The sequence below is a fragment of the Mesoplodon mirus genome, assembly GCF_964341445.2.
Source record: "Mesoplodon mirus genome assembly, chromosome: 3".
Lineage (NCBI taxonomy): Eukaryota > Metazoa > Chordata > Mammalia > Artiodactyla > Ziphiidae > Mesoplodon > Mesoplodon mirus.
In genome coordinates, this window is record NC_138978.1 from 88754156 (window position 1) to 88776258 (window position 22103).

The 22103-nt window shown below is 35.3% G+C and overlaps 1 protein-coding gene and 1 pseudogene across 6 annotated transcripts in view; both read left to right on the forward strand.

Annotated features, from left to right (window-relative positions):
- The window catches only part of CCDC18 (coiled-coil domain containing 18), a 134485-nt gene that overhangs the window by 90427 nt on the left and 21955 nt on the right, over positions 1-22103 (forward strand). For 2 of the 5 annotated variants that reach the window (XM_082612782.1, XM_082612781.1), the window contains exons 26-30: positions 165-236; positions 1330-1533; positions 4427-4564; positions 8323-8523; positions 17993-20035. In XM_082612782.1, the coding sequence (XP_082468908.1) occupies positions 165-236; positions 1330-1533; positions 4427-4564; positions 8323-8523; positions 17993-18544 (1167 nt within the window). In that variant the 3' untranslated portion in view covers positions 18545-20035. Of the gene's footprint in view, positions 1-164; positions 237-1329; positions 1534-4426; positions 4565-8322; positions 8524-17992; positions 20039-22103 lie in introns of those variants that run through there. The other 3 variants (XM_082612783.1, XM_082612785.1, XM_082612784.1) reach the window with 3 other exon arrangements.
- Positions 5889-7032, forward strand: LOC309799519 (archaemetzincin-2-like; annotated as a pseudogene). Its single transcript has one exon. The product of its transcript is annotated as an archaemetzincin-2-like (transcript).

A 22103-nucleotide genomic window follows, 5' to 3' on the forward strand; every position in this document is an offset into this window, starting at 1 on the left:
TTTGCATGTGTGTTGACTACTGAACTCATTCCACCCACTTGCCTTTTTTAAAAAGTGAATTTGCTTCTAAGAGCTCTCATGGATGTAACTTTTATTTGTTTTTAAATACTATACTCAACTTTAAAACTTAATATATAGCTCTTTATTGTGTTTGTCTCTTCCAGTTGAATATAAACTCCACAAGGGTAGCCACTTTGTCTCCTCTGTTCACTCCTTTATCCTCAACACCTAGAATAGTACGTATCACATAGTAAGCATGAATAAATATTTGTTGGATTATATATCAATACATAAATTAAGCAGGGTCTCTGAGACCAAGTTTGGGCCCCAGTGAGAAAAAAAAAAAGGTTACTGGCTCAATCATTTCATGTTCCCTAACAAGGGCTGGCTAAAAATATTTACATGAGATTTATACTGATATACAACACAGTTGGACCTTAGACCCCCATTCTAGACATTAGGGTCCTAGTGATTTGTACTGCTTTCTTTCCTTCTTATCAACCCTAAAGTCAAGGGTCATTATCTACCATCTAATCTACCTCACTGAGCCAGTTTAGAACTAATTTACTTCTTACTGATTTTTTTTTTCTCTAAGAAATAATACTTTACTGGGGATTTAACTGAGGAATGTAAAAGTTTTTCAGAGGGAGTAGTAGTCCCAATAACAAATTTCATTTTTGCAGAGAATAAGATCATCCTTAACCAAGCTGTGTGGGTTAATGGTAGGTTTTGATTATTCATGCCAGTATATTCTCCATCTTTGACATGGATAATCAAATATTAATGTCTTTCTTCTCTTTATATTATTATATATTCTGTGATGTTGCATCATAATGTTAAAGGATTATGCAGCTTGCATATTAAAGTCATGTAAAATATACCAGTGAGTCCCAGATTTATTACAGTACTTTTGTCATTTTTTTATCATTAAAAAAGAAGAAAACATTTTCTGAATGTCAGTTTCACAGTGGATAATATTCATATGTTAAATTATATAGGGCTTCCCTGGTGGCGCAGTGGTTGAGAGTCCGCCTGCCGATGCAGGGGACACGGGTTCGTGCCCCGGTCTGGGAATATCCCACATGCTGCGGAGCGGCTGGGCCCGTGAGCCATGGCCGCTGAGCCTGCGTGTCCGGAGCCTGTGCTCCACAACGGGAGAGGCCACAACAGTGAGAGGCCCGCATACCGCAAAAAAAATAAATAAATAAATAAATTATATAGAGGTTTAGTTGAGAGGGGGTAAGTCATTTATTAAAAGAGAAATCAGAGTAAGAATAGGTTATCTGTATCATTTTATTTTGAAACCTACAAATATCTTGTGCATTTCAGGTTATGAAAGAGCAGGAACAGTACATTGCAACTCAGTACAAGGAGGCCATAGATTTGGAGCAAGAATTGAGGCTAACTCGGGAGCAGAGGCAGAACTCTCATACAGAATTGGTGGAGGCTCGTCGTCAACAAGTCCAAGCACAGAGAGAAGTAGAAAAGCTGTCAAGTGAACTGGAGGAAATAAAGCAACTCTCTAAAGAGAAAGTAATCCCTATTCTAATTTTACCTTACTGAAAATACTGAAAGTTCTAGCATTTACTTTTTCGACTATAGAATATAGTTCTTACAAAAGTTAATTGTGTTCCACAACAATATGAATGTATTTAATGCCACCAAATTTTACACTTAAAAATGGTTAAGGTGGTAAATTTTATGTTATGTGTATTTTACCCAAATTTTTAAAAAAACTGTTATATTTAGCACAGCATTGTGGTGTAACTTGGACGTCTCTCAGAACTGAGTATTAGTCAAACTAATTAGTTTTCAATAAAATGAGTTATAAAGCACTTTCAGACTTTCAAGTGAATTTGAGCTATCACTCAAACAAAAAAATAAATCTAATCTTTTTTTTTTAAGATTTATTTATTATTTATTTATTTTATTTAATTTATTTTTGGTTGCATTGTGTCTTAGTTGCAGCACGCAGGATCTTCACTGAGGCATGTGGGATCTTTCATTGCGGCACACAGGCTCTTCGTTGCGGCGCATGGGCTTCTCTCTAGTTGTGTGCAGGCTCCAGGGCACGTGGGCTCTGTAGTTGTGGTGCTTGGGCTCCAGGGCGCCTGGGTTCTGTAGCTTGTGGCACGCGGGCTCTAGTTGAGGCACGCGAGCTCAGTAATTGTGGCACACTGGCTTAGTTGCCCCGCGGCATGTGGGCTCTTAGTTCCCTGACCAGGAATCGAACCCGCGTCCCCTGCACTGTAAGGCAGATTCTTTACCACTGGACCACCAGGGAAGTCTCTAATAAGTCTTTTTTAGTAAAAACTTTTTACATTTGTAGCCATTCATATATGAAAACTGACTATGTAAATTTATAACTGTTAGAAACCTGCAGTCCAGAACCCTTGGGGAGGAAAAGGGCTTTTAAATAGCAAGAGCACTAATATAGATTGTATTTCCCTAGTATTAGATAGAAAGTTAACAACTTGGCTTAAAAATATTTAGATTGATATATGTGAGTTAATTACTTAGACTTCGAGAAAAATGTATTTATTGGTATTCTAGAAAAGTTCTTGTGATTTTTCTGCTTTCTATTATGGTTACTAATTCAGTATGGGAATTGAGTAAAAATGTTTTTACATTTAGCCTTGGTTAACCTAATGACATTTTTATTCACATTTCTGGGTGGTTAGACTAATAAAAAATATACAGGGAAGTTTTACTAGAATGTCGGGCACATGGGAGTCTACTAGGAAAAGGGAGGCTATCGACTTTTATCTCATTTCTGTCCTTATCAATAGTATCTAAATGTAGTATAATTGATTTTATCTGATAAACTAAGCTCATTTAATCAGATAAGTAAGTGAAAGTGCGGAATTATTAAAAATGACATTTTAGGCCTTCCCTGGTGGCGCAGTGGTTAAGAATCCGCCTGCCAATGCAGGGGACGTGGGTTCGAGCCCTGGTCCTGGAAGATCCCACATGCTGCGGAGCAACTAAGCACGTGCGTCACAACTACTGAGCCTGCTCTCTAGAGCCTGCAAGCCACAACTACTGAAGCCCATGTGCCACAACTACTGAAGCCCATGCACCTAGAGCCAGTGCTCCGCAACAAGAAAAGCCACCACAATGAGAAACATGTGCACCGCAACCAAGAGTAGCCCGCACTTGACACAGCTAAAGACAGCCCGTGTGCAAAAACGAAGACCCAATGCAGCCCCAACGCAGCCAAAGATAAATAAATAAATAAATAAATAAATAATTTTTAAATGACACTTTAGGGCTTCCCTGGTGGCACAGTGGTTAAGAATCCGCCTGCCAATGCAGGGAACATGGGTTCGAGCCCTGGTCCAGGAAGATCCCACATGCTGCAGAGCAACTAGGCCCGTGCACCACAACTACTGAGCCCCCGTGCCTCAACTCCTGAAGCCTGCGTGACTAGAGCCCGTGCTCTACAACAAGAGAAGCCACCACAGTGAGAAGCCCACGCACCACAACGAAGAGTAGCCCCCGCTCTCTGCAACTAGAGAAAGCCTGCGCAGCAACGAAGACCCAATCCAGCCAAAAATAATAAACAAAATACATTTATTAAAAAAAATGACACTTTAAGTATTATATTTTAACCCAAAAATCTAAGTTTACATTCATGCGTTAATCTTTTAATGTGGGACCAAATCTTGGTTTTTGGTGTATGGTAGGATCACTTGATTAAAATTCCACCTAGTCTTTCCTGCATAAACCATACTCATATTCCATCATCTATAGTTTCCAATTTTGGTTTCTTAAAATGGAAAAAGAATTGAAAGACATTTGTGAATCAATCAGAGGATAGCATCTCTTATATTTTTTATGGGATTTCACACAATATTTTACAACTATCCTGACTGGTTCTAATTGGGTAGCAAATGTTTGTGACTCACTCATTGAATTTTCTCAAAGCATATAACTTAGTTTATAAAAACATTCCTTTTGCATGCATATTTCATCAATGTTCATAATGTATAATAAAATTACATAATTGTAGTCACAAACACAACTAGCATAAATAGGTCTGGATAAATACACAACTGACTGTAGATAAGCAAACAGCACATCTGGTGAGCAAAAATGCATACCCATACCTAAGAGCAGACTATTATCTGCCAAAGTTCAGTGTTCTGTGGTTATTAGTTTATTTTACAAAACGCATTGGTTAGTGAACTTCTATTATATTATGATAACAAACAATATACTGATACTTTCCCATTAGTACTCTCTTAAACATCTAGATTAAAATCTAGATTAATACATTTTTTAAAGTGTACATTTAATATGGTAACTGTGTATGAGTATATAGTATTATAAAAGATTAAGATACTTCTATAAATGTGCTGAGTTGTTTAGCTATAATAACCAAATAAACAAGTAATTTAACCTTTACTTAATATGTCATTTTAAGGAAGCTCATGGAAAACATTTAGCTGAAGAACTGGGGACTTCTCAAGTACGTGAAGCTCAGTTAGAAGCAAGAATGCAAGCAGAAATCAAGAAATTGTCAGCAGAAGTAGAATCTGTCAAAGAAGCTTATCATCTAGAGGTAAATAAAAATTTAATTTGTTCTATTACCCCCTGCTAAAGTGTGTTGCTCTATCTGAACAAAGTATAAGTCTAGCTCTTAAATGTTCATTATAGAGTAATACATGTAGTCTTCCATTTCTGGTATCCTAAACATATAACTTTCGCTTCATATCCAGTGAACTAATATTCTGTGGGGTTAAGAGCTTGAATTCTTTAGCCAGGCATCCTGGTTCTAAATCTCAGCTCATTACTTGACACTTATGTAACCTTGGGCAACTAACTTAACATCTTTAACTAAAATGGATATAATAATGCTATCTATTTCATAAAACTGTGTTGAGGATTAAATGAATTAGTGTAGTTAAAGTTCTTACACCAGAGCCTGGCACATCATTATCATTGTATCATTGCTTATAAAATAGTACTTGCCAAAACTAACTGGAGGTATTTAATAACCAATATAAGCCGTTTCATGTGATGTAGATCTGTTAATGTGTTGTAATTTTCAACATTTGCTCTGATAGTAAGTTAGAGAGGCAGTACAATACTTTTTATCTATCCATGTGTCCTGAGCCTTTTTAGAAATGGGCAGTGTCACCCATTAGAATAGCATTTCTTGTCTTTTTAAAAACTATATTTGAAGATATCCAGAATTTATGTTTAAGATCTGAATAAATTACTTATGAAGTTCTAATAAAGCATTTTTCCATATGGCAATGATTGCAAATACATTTATATTAAACTCATTTCTAGGGAGTTTGGTAACATCTTTGTGAGGGATAAGTTGGGTTTGTGGTCACCATGTCTTGTTTAAATGCATTTAGAGTCAAATCTCTTTGAAAACATTGTCTGCCAAACAAAACACATTTGCTGAATCCAGTCCTCAGGCCAAGAGATTACAACCTTTGGTCTTTAGAGACAAATGTGAATGCTGATGAGTTCAGCATAATTATTTGATATTAGCTGGTCAACTTAGTGACCATCAGTAATAATTGGTCCATCTCAAGTATTTGCCAGGAACTACTCAGTATGCTGTTATTATGTGGTCTGAATTTCTACTTTTATTTTAATCATCCAACTTTTTACTTTTAGTTTTATAAGCATCCTGAAATTATTTATAAGCAGATAGTACATAAAATGAATTGTAAAAATTGGTTCTAGTATTGCTATTTAATATCTGGTATTAATATTTTATATGCATCATATAAAAACACCTAATATGGACACTCACACAGGGGCTGCAACTGGTGTCTTGGAGGCCTGTTGGGAATGAAGGCACCCAGCACAATGCTTTTCCAGTCAGGCCCCAGACATGCTGGTCCTTTTAAGCCTCGTGGTGAAACAGCTGTTTAACCCATTCAAACAGAAAAATGAAAGCTCTACATAGGAACACGATGTGAATGGAAGAGACCTTTCATTATGCAAACAGTATGGCACTCTAAACAGACACTAAAAACAGCTCTCATCTTAAGAACCCAGCACTTGTGTCACAGTAAAAGTTAGATGCTGGTGGAACAGCTTTTGATAAATGAAGCCTTCCAGCCAGACAGTGATACCTGTGGACCCATCTTGCATTCGTGATCAGATTGGATACCTCCCATCCTGAGGCTCCCCAAGACTTCTGAAAAGTTTTTCAGTGATCCTTACAGAAAGACACCCTCTCCAAAGAAATGCAGTATTTATATACAGTACATTGGATCTCTAGGAAACACCAGAGTTATCAGTGAAGAATATATTAAATGACTCAAGGGCTACTGTGAAGCATTTTTCTGTAGCTTGACAGTAAAGCTCCTAGAACCAGTTCCTGTCTCTGCAAGGTGTTTTTTTAGAGTCAGTGATAATATACAAAACCTACAAATCATGCAGGGCACACCCTGAAGTTCTAAAAAATTAGAAACCTAAAGATGCCTTCTGTGTTGTGGGAATAACATTGATTGAGCTTTACCCAAGAGATTCCCTGGAATTTTGCCTTTGGACAGGCCTCTTTAACAGATGGTATGGGGATATTCAGCCTTGTCAGGTATGGCGGGTTTTTTTATAGTTTATCTTATGAAGGCAAGGTAAAGAAGCTGCAGAGAACACCTTCAAACGACTATTCAATTTTTGATAACTATTACATTCCTGAAATGACTAGTGTTTTGCCACTTTGATCCTATAAGACTTTAACCCATGAGATTGGACATATATTTGGACTTTAACACTGCCAGTGGCTTGAACATCTAATACAAAGTTCCAAAGATTTGGAAAAAGCTGACCAGTGCCCCCTAAACCTTTACCCTATCTGTTTACACAAGTTACAGCATGCTATTGGTTGTAGCACTGTGGAAGGGTACAAAGCGCTGGTGAGGTGGATTGAAGATGAATCTGCTGACACACCTCCCTCCAAAACATAGTCATGAGAATAATGTGAACTTGCCAAAACCTGTAGAAGCCTTTAAGGAATGGAAAGAGTGGATAATAAAATGCCTTGCTATTTTCCAAAAATAAGGACCTTCAAATAGGAGTAATTAAAATAAATACTTACAGGTTAAAATATATATATATAGGTTTTTTTGTTGTTTTTCTTAACAAAGATATTTTTAAAGTGTGTATGTTGGTTGAATATAAAAATGAGAGAATATGTCATTAAAGTAATAGGAAAGGGGATCAATAATTTTTAACTGTAATTTTTAAAATACAGGTTTCAGAGTTGTCAGAAAAGTCATTTAATTGCAAAACTCCTGATTTTTTTTCAATGAAAATGAGATTTTTTTGAACTTTATTATGGAAAATTTTAAACATACTCAAAAGTAGAATGATATAAATCTTCCTATATATTGTTCAACTTCAGTAATTATCAACTCCCGGCCAATTTGATTTAATCTATAAGTATGTTGACCATCTCTTTTATCTAAAAGGAAATACTTTTGAGAATGAAAAAGGGTGCTATTAGTAACTACACCAGGATACCAGGCATAACTGTAGGCAAACTGGGAAGTATGGCCACCATATCTTTAACCTCACTCACTTCCCTTTCTTCCCTCCCCCACACTCCCCCATATATCACATATTGTTTTGAAGCAAATCCCAAACATGATTGTTTCATCAGTAAACATTTCTAAAAGATAAGGGCTATTTTAATAAATTTATTTATTTATTTTTATTTTTGGCTGCGTTGTGTCTTCATTGCGGTGCGCGGGCTTCTCATTGCGGTGGCTTCTCTTGTTGCAGAGCACAGGCTCTAGGCACGGGGGCTTCAGTAGTTGTGGCTCGCGGGCTCTAGAGCGCAGGCTCAGTAGTTGTGGCGCACGGGCTTAGTTGCTCTGAGGCATGTGGGATCTTCCTGGACCAGGGCTCGAACCCGTGTCCCTGCATTGGCAGGTGGATTCTTAACCACTGCGCCATTAGGGAAGTCGGATGAGGGCTATTTTAAAAAAGCATAACCACAATGCTATTATCACACCTAAAAATTGACTTTAATTCCTTAATATCATCAAACATCCAGTCATTGTTCAGATTTCCTCAGTTATCACAAAAATGTCTTTATAGCTGATTTGTTCAAATCAGGATCCAAAAGAAGTCCATGCTATTTAGTTAACTGTTCTTAAGTAAATTTAAAACTATGGGTTCCTTCTCCCCTTTTTCCCTCTAGTATGTTATTTGTTGAGAAATCATGTTTGTAACTACAAACAGAACTTACTTTCATTTAAGTGGAAATGGAAAGTATTAGAATGTTGTTGAAACCAACTTCACCCTGTTTTCTTTCTTCCTTTCCTTTTCAATTTTGGGGCTATGTAGATGATTTCACATCAGGAGAAGCATGCAAAGTGGAAGATTACTGCTGATTCTCAAAAGACTTCTGTTCAGCAACTAAATGAACAGTTAGAGAAAGCAAAACTAGAATTAGAAGAAGCTCAGGACACTGTAAGCAATTTGCATCAGCAAGTCCAAGACAGGAATGAAGTAATTGAAGCTACAAATGAAGCATTACTTATTAAAGTAAGTAAACATATAAAAGTACATAAAGCAGAACTATAATGAAGTAAATTTATGACTTATTTTCCCATCCTTGTAGTTTGTAGAGGACTAAATAACCAAAAATTGACCTGTTTGAATAAAATGCACTTTATTTAGAAGACACTGAATTTGGACATTATTAATTTGATATGTATCATATTACCACAGGAGAAATAGTTTACGTTCAACCATGAACTTTAAAAAAAATTTTTTGTGTGTGTGTGAGAACGTTCAAGTTCTACTCTTTAAGCAAATTTCAATTATACAACTAGTGTTACCAACCATAGTCATCATGTTATACATTAGATCCCTCAGACTTTAGTCATCTTATGCTTGAAAGGTTGTACCCTTTTAGCAACCTCTCCTATTTCCCCCACCACCCAGCCTCTGGCAACCACTTTCCTGCTCACTGTGTCTATGAGTTTGACTTTTTTAAGATTACACACATAAGTGATATCATGTAGTATTTGTCTTTCTCTGTTTTATTTCACTTAGCATAATGCCCTCAAGGTCCATTCATGTTGTTCCAAAGGGCACATTGTATATTCCATTGTATGTATATTTACCACATCTTTTTTTTTTTTAACATCTTTGTTAGAGTATAATTGCTTTACAATGGTGTGTTAGTTTCTGCTTTATAACAAAGTGAATCAGTTATACATATACATATGTCCCCATATCTCTTTCCTCTTGTTTCTCCCTCCCTCCCACCCTCCCTATCCCACCTCTCTAGGTGTCACAAAGCACCGAGCTGATCTCCCTGTGCAATGTGGCTGCTTCCCACTAGCTATCTATTTTACGTTTGGTAGTACCACATCTTCTTTATCCATTCATCCTTTGATGGGCACTTAGGTTTTTTCCTTATCTGAGCTATTGTGAATAATGCTGCAATGAACATAGGAGTACAGATATCTCTGATAACCTGTTTTCATTCCCTTTGAATATATACCCAGAAGTGGTATTGCTGGATCAAATGATAGTTCTATTTTTAATTTTTGGAGGAACCTCCATGCTGTTTTCCTTAATGGCTGTACCAGTTTACATGCCCACCAACAGTGCACAAGGGCTCCCTTTCTTCCACACCCTTGCCAACACTCATCTCTTGTCTTTTTGATGATAGCCATTCTAACAGTATAAGGTGATATCTCATTTGATTTTGATTTGCACTTCCCAGATGATTAGTGATATTGAGTACCTTTTCATGTACCTATTGGCTCTTTGTATATCTTTTTTGAAAAAAATGTATATTCAGTTCCTCTGCCCAGTTTTTAATTAGATTGTTTCTTTGCTTTTGAGTTGTATGAGTTCTTTATGTATTTTGGATATTAACTCCTTATCAGTAAATGATTTGCAAATATTTTTTCCCATTCTGTGGGTTGCCTTTTCATTTTATTGGTTTCCATTGCTGTGCAGAAGCTTTTTAGTTTATATAGTCCCTCTTTTTTATTTTTGCTTTTGTTGCCTTTGCTTTTAGTGTCAAATCCAAAAAATCATCACCACGCCTGATATCAAGGTGCTTACCCCATGTTTTTTCTTATAAGAGTTTTATGGTTTCAGGTCATAAATTTAAGTTTTTAATACAGTTTGAGTTGATTTTTATGTATAGTGTAGGATCGGGGTCCAGTTTCATTCTTTTGCATCTGGCTCTCCAGTTTTGCCAGCACCATTCATTGAAGATACTATTCTTTCCATTGTATTGTATATTCTTAGCTCCTTTGTCATAAATTAATTGGCTATACATGCATGGGTTTATTTCTGGGCCATCTATTCTGTTCCATTGATCTGTGTGTCCATTTCTATGCTAATATGTACTACACTATAGCTTTGTAACATGGTTTGCAATCAGGAATTGTGATGCTTCCAGCTTTGTTCTTCTTCAAGATTGCTTTGGCTATTTGGGGTCTTTTGTGGTTCCATACAAATTTTAGGATACCTTGTTCTATTTCTGTGAAAAATGCCATTGGAATTTTGATGGGGGTTGAATTGAATCTGTAGATCACTTAGGATAGTAAGGACATTTTCACAATATTAATTATTCCAGTTCATGAGCACAGACTATCTTTCCATTTATTTGTATCTTCTTCAGTTTCTTTCATCAGTGTCTTACAGTTTTCAGTGTACAGGTCTTTCACCTCCTTGGATAAATGTTTTTCTAGGCATTTTATTCTTTTCTATGAAATTATAAATGGGATTATTTTACTAATTTCTCTTTCTGATAATTCATTATTAATATATAGAAGTACAACAGATTTTTATATACTTATTTTGTATCCTGCTGTTTACTGAATTCATTTACTAGTTCTAACAGTTTTTTGATGGCGTCTTTAGGGTTTTCTATATATAATATCATGTCATTTACAAACAGTTACAGTTTTACTTCTTCCTTTCCAATTTGGATTCCTTTTATTCCTTTTTTCCCCCCCTAATTTCTCTGGCTAGGACTCCCAATTCTGTACTGAATAGAAGTGGTGAGAGTGGGCATCCTTGTCTTGTTCCTGATCTTAAAGGAAATGCTTTCAGTTTTTCACTGTTGAGTAATATGTTAACTGTGGGTTTGTCATATATGACCTTTATTATGTTGGGGTACATTCCCCCTATAAGCACGTGTTGTGCACTTTCATCATGAATGGATATTGAACTTTGTCAGGTGCTTTTTCTGCATCTTTTGAGATGATCATATGACTTTTATCCTTCATTTTGTTAATGTGGTATCTCATTGATTTGCAGATGTTGAACCATCCTTATCCCTGGACCTAATCCCACTTGATCATGGTATATGATTCTTTTAATGCATTGTTGAATTCAGTTTGCTAATATTTTTTAAAAATATTTATTTATTTTAAAGTACTTTTTTTTATTAAGTGATATTGGAGTATAGTTGCTTTACAATGTTGTGTTAGTTTCTGCTGTACAGCAAAGTGAATCAGTTATACATATACATACATCCACTCTTTTTTAGATTCCCTTCCCATCTAGGTCACCACAGAGCACTGAGTAGAGGTCCCTGTGCTAGACAGTTGTTATCTATTTTATTTATAGTGCTGTATATATGTCAGTCCCAATCTTCCAGTTCATCCCATCTGCCCAGCTTCCCCCCTTGGTAACCATAAGTTTGTTTTCTATATCTGTGACTCTATTTCTGCTTTTCAAATAAGTTCATCTGTACCATTTTTCTAGATTCCACATGTAAGTGATATTATATGATATTTGTCTTTCTCTTTCTGACTTACTTCACTCCGTATGACAGTCTCTAGGTCCATCCATGTCGCTGCAGATGGCATTATTTCGTTCCTTTTTGTAGCTGAGTAATATTCCATTGTATATACGTACCACATCTTCTTTATGCATTCCTCTGTTGATGGACATTTAGGTTGCTTCCATGTCCTGGCTGATGTAAATAGTGCTGCAATGAACATCAGGGTGGGTGCATCCTTTCAAATTATGGTTTCCTCCAGATATATGCCCAGGAGTGGGATTGCTGAATTGTATGGTAGCTCTATTTTTAGTTTTTTAAGGAACCTCCATCGTGGCTGTACCAATTTATATTCCCACCAACAGTGTAGGAGGGTTCCCTTTTCTCCACACTGTCTCCAGCATTTATTGTTTGTAGATTTTTTGATGATGGCCATTCATTTTGCTAATATTTTTTGAAGATTTTCATGTCTATGTTCATCAGTGATATTGGCCTGTAATTTTCTTTTCTTGTGGCATCCTTGTCTGGTTTTGGTATCAGGGTAATGCTGGCCTGGTAAAATGAGTTTGGAAATGTTCCCTCCTCTTTTCTTTAGACTAGTTTGAGGAGGATTGGTATTAATTCTTAAATGTTTGTTAGAATTCACCAATAAAGCCATTTGGTTCTAGACTTTTGTTGCTGGGAGATTTTTTTTTTATTATTATTATTACTGATTCAATCTCCTTACTAGTAATTGGTCTATTGAGATCTCATTTTATATTTTCTTCATGATTCAGTCTTGAGTTGTATGTTTCTAGGATTTTACCTATTTTTTTCTTTGCTGACCAATTATTTAGTGTATAATTGTTCATAGTAGTCCCTTTTGATCCTTAGTATTTTTTGGTGTCAAGTTGTAATGTTTCCTCTTTCATTTCTGATTTTATTTATTTAAGTTCTCTTTTTTTCTTGTTAAGCCTTGCTAAAGGTTTGTCTATTGTGTTTATCTTTTTAAAAACTCAGCTCTTAGTTTCATTGATATTTTCTATGTCTTTTTAGTCTCTGTTTATTTCCACTCTGATATTTATTTCCTTCCTTCTACTAACTTTGGGCTTAGTTTGGTCTTCCTTTTTTATTTCCTAAGGTAGAAATTTAGGTTGTTTTATTTGATATCTTTCTTGTTTCTTAATGTAGGCGTTTATTGCTATAAACTTCCCTCTTATATCTGCTTTTGCTGTGTCCCATAAGTTTTGATGTATTATATTTCCATTTTAATTTGTCTTAAGATAATTTTGATTTCTCTGTTGATTTATTCTTTGACACATTGGTTGTTATGTAGCATGTTGTTTAATCTCCAAGTAATTGTGAATTTTCCAGTTTTCTTCTTATAATCGATTTCTACTTTTATACCATTGTAGTTGGAAGATGCTTGATATGATTTTAATCTTCTTAAATTTATTAAGACTTGTTTTGTGACCTAACATATGATCTGTCCTGGAGAATGTTCCATATGCACATGAGAAGAATATGTATACTCCTGTCATGTGTTGGATGGAATGTTCTGTAAATGTTAAGTCCATTTGGTCTAACTTGTAGTTCAGGTCCAATGTTTTCTTATTGGTTTTCTGTCTGGATGATCTATCCATTGATGAAACTGGGATATTGAAGTCCCCTACATTAATATGTTGCTGTCTGTTAACACTTGCTTTATATATTTAGGTGCTCCTGTGTTTTTTAGGTGCAAAATATTTACAAATGTTATATTCTTTTGTTGGATTGACCCCTTTATCATTATATAATGACCCTCTTTGTCTCTTGTTACACTTTTGGCCTAAAGTCTGTTTTTTTAAAAAAATAAGTGTAGTTATCTCAACTTTCTTTTGGTTTCCATTTACATGGAATATATTTTTACATCCCTTCACTTTCAGTCTATGTGTGTCCTTAAAACTGAAGTGAGTCTTTCTAGGCAGTATACAGTTAGGTCTTATTTTTTAATTAAACCACTCTGTCATTTGATTAGAGAATTTAGTCCATCTATATTTAATTATTGATAGGTATGGACCTACTATTGCCATTTTGTTCATTGTTCTCTGGCTGTTTTTAATTCCTTCATTCCTTTCTTCTTCTGTTGCTCTCTGCCTTTATAATTTGATGATTTTCTATAGTGGAATGTTTAGTTTCCTTTATCTTTTGTGTATCTATGATAAGTTTTGCTTTGTAGTTTTCTTGAGGCTTACATAAAGCATCGTACATGTATAACAGTTTATTTTAAGTTGGTAAGAACTTAACTTTGAATGTATACTAAAGCTTTACATTTTTACTCTGTCCCCCCTTTATTTTGTTTTTGATGTCAAAATTTACTTCTTTTTATCAGTGTACCTATTAACAAATCATTGTAGTTTTAGTTACTTTTAATACTTTTGTCTTTTAAATTTCATACTATAGTTATAAGTAATTTACTTACCACCATTACAACATTAGAGTATTATGAATTTAACTGTATATTTACCTTTATCAGTGAGATTTAAATTTTCATGTTTTCCTGTTAATAATTAGTGTCCTTTTATTTCAGCTTGAAGAAGTCTCTGTAACATTTCTTGTAAGGTTAGTCAGTGGAGATGAGCTCTTTCAGCTTTTGCTTCTCTGGAAAATGCTTTATCTCTCTTTCATTTCTGAAGGACAACTGCCAGGAAGAGTATTCTTTTTTTTTTTTTTTAACTCAAAGAGTATTTTATTTTATTTATTTATTTATTTTGGCTGCGTTGGGCCTTTGTTGCTGCACGTGGGCTTTCTCCATCTGCAGTGAGCAGGGGCTTCTCATTGCAGTGGCTTCTCTTGTTGCGGATGGGCTCTAGGTGCACGGACTTCAGTAGTTGCAGCACACAGGCTCAGTAGTTGCGGCACGTGGGCTCTAGAGCACTGGCTCAGTGGTTGTGGTGCACAGGCTTAGTTGCTCCATGGCATGTGGGATCTTCCCGGACCAGGGATCAAACCTGTGTCCCCTGCATTGACAGGGCGGATTCTTAACCACTGCACCACCAGGGAAGTCCCAGGAAGAGTGTTCTTGGTTGGCAGTTTTTTTCTTTCAGCACTTTGAATATATCATTGCCACTACCTTCTGGCATGCAGTTTCTGCTGATAGTCTTACAGGGTTCCCTTGTACTGTTCCTTCTGTACTGAGTTCTAAGGGGATAGCCATGGTATATCCTTGGAAGCCTGTTAAGAACTGCTTCTTTGTTTGCTGTAATCTTGTGTGTCAGACTCAAGCTCTGTTGGCTTTCACAGCTAAGTGTTTTGAGGGCCCATCACTCAGGTGGAAGTCTTAAAAGTTGAAGCACTAGATGTGGGATCCAAACCCTTTGCTTCTAAGGAAGAAACTGGAAGTCAGGTGTTCCCTCCCATTATATGGCCCTGTGCTTGACGTGGGGTTTATGGCAAAAGTGAGTCTCAGCTTTCCTACTAGTTTTGGCGTGGGCATATTCTTATCCACCCAATGTGTAGATGTTTCTCAGCTTGTTTCTTCTGAAGGGAATTGTTCCTTATGTAGCTGTAGATTTGGTGTTTTGTGTGTGGGAGGAGATATGAGAGGAGCCTGTATCGCCATCTTGGCCTGGAACTTGTGCAAACACCAACTTAATCATAATGTTTACTTTAGAGAGTTTTATACTTGGTGTACTTTAGGAGGAGGAGCATTAGTGGGAAGCTGCTGCATAGCACAGGGAGATCAGCTCGATGCTTTGTGACGACCTAGAGGGGTGGGATAGGGAGGGTGGGAGGGAGGTTCAAGAAGGAGGGGATATATGTATGCATATAGCTGATTCACTTTGTTGTACAGCAGAAATGAACACAACATTGTAAAGCAATTATACTCCAATAAAGATATATATAAAAAAGAAAAAGTAGGAGCATTTTTCGAAATCAGGCAAGTTCCTCTAAAAATCATAAAGTAGAAAGTGCAAGATTATGTTAAAAAAGTTTTTTTACTGGTTTTTGAGTACATATGTCATTTTTCAAATAACCTTTTGCTACTTATTCACCCCTATTGATCATGACAGTTTACTCTGGAATTTGAATTAATCTCAGTATTGATGCATAGAGATAAAAAAATTTAATATTAGTTCAAACTGCCAATAAGTATGATTAACACTGTCAGCTAAGACCTTAAAAAAAGACCAACCTCACTGATAGTTTCGAAGGAATAAATGATTTTACAGCAGAATGGAAGTTATTGAAAACCAAAAAAACTCAGTCAATTAATACCTTAGAAATATTTGTAATTATTAACCTGAGCACTTAAATTCCTCTTATAAAATACTTTATATTCACAGTACTAGAGGAAAGCTGAATAGACAGAATCTAAAATTATGTTTCAGTTGAACACTCTATGCTTTTACTGAAATAGTAATATAGTTAGTGTTCTGGGGATTTACAACATTTACCCAAAATAATAAAACTTCATTGCAAAAAATTGACTCTAAGAATTTTTTAAATTCTACGTTGTATATCCCTTGTCACAGTAATTATGTCTGCTCACTTGTTAGATATTACCAATGAGATAAATACAATTGTATTGCACTTATCAATTATTCAGAAGCTTTTAATTTCAAATACTTAGGAAGTTGTGAAAATATTGTCAAAATAGCAGCAATTCTTAAATGAACCATACATACAGAGATCTTAGAACATGTACTATGATTAGCCAGTGTACCAGACAGAGGTAGAATTTCTTTGTTTTCTGACAGTAGAAAGTAAGTCAACCACAGCTGGCTCCAAAGTCTAGATTGGAGAGAAGTTAAGGAGGATAAGAGAGAAAGAAAGAAGAAGCTAATAGAAGAGCAGAAGCTGGCATAAATGTAACAATTAGAAGTAACTATAAATAATGGAAAGCAATTCATTGACAGCAGCAGTAAATGACAGAGAACAGAAACAGAAGTGAGGGAGAAGAGAAGAACACTGTTTGAGGCAACAGATCTTTCCAGTTCACTTCTTTTAGTACCCTAACAAGTACCCTTGTATTTGAGGAAGTAAGAGCAAAGCTAAGTTCATTTTCTGAAAGCCCTGAAGACATCACTGTATTGTTGCACACTACAATAATGATCACAACAGTGAACTTCTCTGAGTCTTAAGAAAAAGTTGAATTATGTTTAATATATTCAATATACTACATTTCTTTGTAAGTTAGGTGTTGAACTAAGTTAAATGGAATCCTGCTTATCTGAGATACCACATTTCTCAGTTTGGCTAGATAACACACAGAAGTTTTAAAAAAACTTGAACTGCACATGACCTTATATGTGTCAACTTTATAATTACTTCATTAATTGTGATTATAAAAATGTGACTTACTAAAAAAAATTGGCACTTCTGCCACTCATAAATCAAGTTTATCTAGATAAAGTACTGTAAAGACATCAAAGTACTGAAATATGAATGTTAAACTTTCATTTTGCAATGCACACTGTGGTTATGACAGTTTTAGTTATAAGCACAGTATTTTTAGAAAGAATAGAAACTATCCGTTTAAAAGTGACTGGTTTAGAAATATGCATCTTATGGATACCTGTAAGAACAGGAGAATGTATTTGAACAGGAAACTACTACGTATGTTTAACTTTTGAAATTAAAATGTCTTCCCCTTTTTTTTTTTTTTTTGGCTTTATCGCTTTTCAGTGTATGCAATCTATTCTTAGGATCCCAAAGTTGGGTCAGAGGACCCAAATGAAGGACATGGAAAAACAGAAATGAAAAGTTTATTTAATAAGGATTAATTTATTAAATATTATTAATCATTTAAAGGTTTTTCTTTGAAAATTTTCTAGTAAAGATTTCTTGTGATGATGACATATAAAGCAGAGTAGCTAATAGACATTTATTTCCTATTAGAAAAATCTGCAGGACATTGTTTTTTGTATGTATGTAAGATTAACAAATGATTGTATACCTTTTTATACTTTTGCAGAAAATTTTTTAGATGTAAGATTTCAGTCTTGAATAGAAATTTATATTGTCATCAATACTAAGAAAGAAAAAGTTCTATAAGGAAGATGTAATTTTCAATGGAATTCCCTAGTATAGTTTAAACATATTTCTAGTGAATATAGATAATCTTCCCAAAATGAAGGGTTTTAACAGAGCTTGGAAAACTCAAGAGTTGTTATAAAAAGAATTTCTGTACTAAGATGAAGTTTAACTTAGATGACTTCTAAGAGTCTGATTTTCTAAGTAATTCATTCATTTAAGAAATATGTAATCAGCACCTACTATGTACCAATTTTTCTACAGGAATCAGAATTAACCAGATTGCAAGCCAAAATTTCTGGACATGAAAGGGCAGAACACATCAAGTTTCTACCAGCCCCGTTTACATCTCCAGTAGAAATTGCGCCTGATATTCAAGATTCAAAATTTGCTAAGCATTCTCACACAGCTTTCTTCAAGTGTAGAAAACTACGTCACTCTATTAGTGCCAGTGACCTTAGTTTCAGAACTCGTAGTGATGAAGAACTTTCTGAAGAATTACTGCAGGACTTTAAAAAAATGCAATTGGAACAACCTTCAACATTAGAAGAAAGCCAGAAGGATCTGACTTATACCCTGTCAGACTCATTTAAACCTCTCCCACATGACCTAGAAGATGATAGTTCTGAGAATAATGACTTCAGTACTCTTAGTGGAATGCTAAGATATATAAACAAAGAAGTGAGACTATTAAAAAAGTCTTCTATGCAAACAGGTGCTGGTTCAACTCAGGTATGTATTTCATACATTAGAAGTTATAATAATTTGTCTCCAATTAGTATCATTTTATTTTCTGTAGGAAACCCATACGTTTAAATGAAGCACTCATGCCATTAGGTGATGTACACAAATATTGAAAGTATGAAAAACTTCATTGTGAGTTTAGAATGCTTTTACCCCAGATAAGTAGAGTTGAAAATTTATCTTTGAAAATTAACTTTTGTTAAAGTAGCCTATATATTTGATTAAATATAATCTCTATATTTGACTGAAGACTAATTCTACCTCATATTGGGAAAGTATTTTGAACTCCAGAGTATTAGAGAATGTTTTTTGGAGTTCCGAAATTAGTTGTGTTCCTAGACTTCCTGGAAACCATTCTAGTAAAGATTATTAAGGTAGCCTTTGTTTTGGTCATAGATTTCCATAGTGGCTCAGAATATCTCATTCACATGATTTTTCTGCTCCCATTATTCCTGAGCATATCATACTGAAGAGGCAACTTTGTACCTGCTACACATACCTTACAGACACTCGACATTGTTTATAAGCAGTTAATCTATAGTTTGCACAGAGAAATAAAGAATCTCTTCCAGGTAATTTCAGCTTTTTTCAAATGCCCATTTGCCTCATTTCAAACATATCAAAATAGGTTTGGTGGCCTAAAAAGTTCAAAAAGTGTTTTTAGAATGGATCCAAGACAAAGACTGTTGGAGCTTCTATTCATTTTTCCACATCCTTACATTAAAAATAGCTTAATCTGGGGAGTTCCCTGGTAGCCTAGTGGTTAGGATTCCGGGCTTTCACTGCCATGGCTCAGGTTCAGTCCCTGGTCGGGGAACTGAGATTCCACAAGTCACATGGCACAGCCAAAAAAAAAAAAAAAGCTTAATTTATTATTTATAAGCAGAAGGCTAGAAATATAATGGTATTGGTAAAAACAAAATTTACACATTATGAAATTTCAAGTGTATAGCAAACAAGTAAGATGGTAAAATAAACAAGGCAAACTTCTATAAAGCCTGATAAAATTAGTTTTCATCTAGCCTTTAGAACCACAGTTGTGTTTACTGTATATCATTTATTTAGCCATTTAATTCATTTAGGATTCATTGAGCATCTACTATATACCAGGCACTGGGATTATAGAAATAAACAAAACAAAAATGATCAAGACCCTGTCCAAACAGAGCTTACATTTTAGTGGGGAGATCATCAATAAACAAGTAAATAAACATATGCTCTAATGCCAGGTGGAAATAAGTGTCATGAAGAAAAGCTGGTAAGGGGATATGATGTGACTCAGGTATACTGTTTTAGATCTGGTGATCAGGGAAGGTCTCTTGAGAAGATGACGTTTGATCAGAGTCCTATAGGAAGTAAGGAATTAAACTACTTTAGTATCTGAAGGAAGAGCACTGGAGGAACGGGAACAGGTGCTATGTCCTGAGGTGGTAGCATGCCTGATATGTTCAAAAAACTGCTAGGAGGTGTATGGATGATTTGGTGTAAATAAGAGGGAGGAGATGAGATAAGAGATAATGCCAAGGGTGGGGTAGTGGAGGTGGGGGTGCCATAGTGATCTCATAGCTCCTTTTGAAGTGTGGAAGACATTGGAGGGTTATGCTTAAGAAAGTGACATGATCTGATTTATGTTTTTAAAGGATCACTCTGATTGCTTGATGAAGAATGGATGATAAAGGGACAAGAACAGAGACCATATAGGAGGCTACTTGTAAAAATCCAGGCAGGATATGATTGTGGATAGGCAGGAGGATAGATGTGAAGGTGTTGAGAATGGTTCAATTTCTGGATATATTTTGAAGGTAGAGCCAACAGTGTTTGATATAGGTTTTGAGTGACATAGAAGTCATGAAAGACTCCAAAGAGTTTAGCCAGAGTAACTGAGCATTTACTGGGATGAGGAATACTAGGAGATGAGCAGATTTGGAGGTATGGAGAGAATCAAGGGTTTGATTTTAGACGTAATAAATTTGAGAGTTCTATTAGATGTCCAGGTGAAGATGACAAATTGTTGCATTTATGAGACAAATTATAAATTTAGATATCATCTGCATATAGATGGTAGTTATAGCCATAATGATGGATTAAATCAAGGAAATTAGTGGAGGTTAAAAAAAGAAAAAAGTCCAAAAACTAAGCCTAATTTAGTAAGGCTAAATTACTTTTAGCATGTGAGTATTGATAATTTAAAGCTAACTGAGAAGTAAACAGTGAGATAGGAGAAAAATAGGAGAGTATAATAATATTCCATAAGCCAAGTAAAAATGTGCTTCAAGAAGGAGGGCGAGATCAACTGTGTCAAATGTTGCTAAATAAAGTGAGGATTGATAATTGATATCATCTTTGGTAATGTGGAAGCTGTTAATGACATTTTTAAGGATGGCTTCAGAGTAATAGTGAGGACAAAAGCCTGATTAGAGTGGAATCAGCAAAGAATGGGAGGAGAAGAAATGCAGACACCAAGAATAAACAACTCTTGATATACAGTAGAGCAGAGAAATGAGGGGAATATGATGTCAAGGGAGAGTTTTTTAGGATAAGAGATAAAACAGCATTTTGTATGTTGGTAGGAATGATCCAGTAGACAAGGAAACTGATAATGCAAGACAGTGGAAGGAGTAAAATCCTTAAGGTAGGCTGAAGGAGACAGGATCCAGAAGAGAAGTAGAATTGGCCTTGAATAAAAGAAGGGGCAGTTTATCCACTGTACTGGGAAGGAAGGCAGAATATAAGGGTACAGAAATACATGGAGTGGAAGAAACACATGGTGGGAGGGGAGGAATTCCATTATTAATTGCCTTTGTTTTCTTAGTGAAATAAGAAGCAGGGTTATCAGCTAAGGCAGGGTAAGGTATTAGAGATTTAAGAAGAGGGGAGGTGTTTGAAACAGTTATCTTGTAGAGTGGGAAAATATAAATGGACTAGGGAAGTCTAGTAGGATTGCCAAGGAGATAGTTTTGTTGTGTAGAACTGCCATGCAAACCATAAGACATTTGGTGTCTTTTGTCCCTGTCTATTCTGTGCCAGCGACAGGATGTCCCTTTTTCCCCATCATAGTGACAACCAACAAGTACTCTTACAGATTTCCAGAATGTTCCCTAGGGGAGAGTACTGCTCCCTTTAAGAACCTCTGCTATATTCCAATGGCCCTTACAGTCATGGATATACAAGAGTCTTATTTTTGGTAAAATAGAATTTATATAGGATAAATTTGTGATAGATTTACTATTTTAAATGCTTTACATAGATTAACTCATTTAATCTTTATTAACAACCTTGTGATAGGTACTATTATTATCCTAATAATACCAAATCTTCTATTTTAGTGGCTACTATTATTATTCTCACTATATAGATGAGGAAGCTGAGTCTCTGTTCTTAACCACTATTGATAATACTATTTACATAATTGTACTTATATTTTCTTCAGTACTGTCTAATTATATAGTTTGGTCTTGCAACTACTTAGTCAATTAGAGATTAAGGTTGTGGGACTTAAAATTACTGCACAACTGATAGAATATTTCTCACTCTAAGGTCATTGGGAAAGATAGATGGATTTGAATATTTCAAATCAATTTACCTATTCTATTATCATGGAAACTCAGTGCATAATACTTTAGTCAGTTCT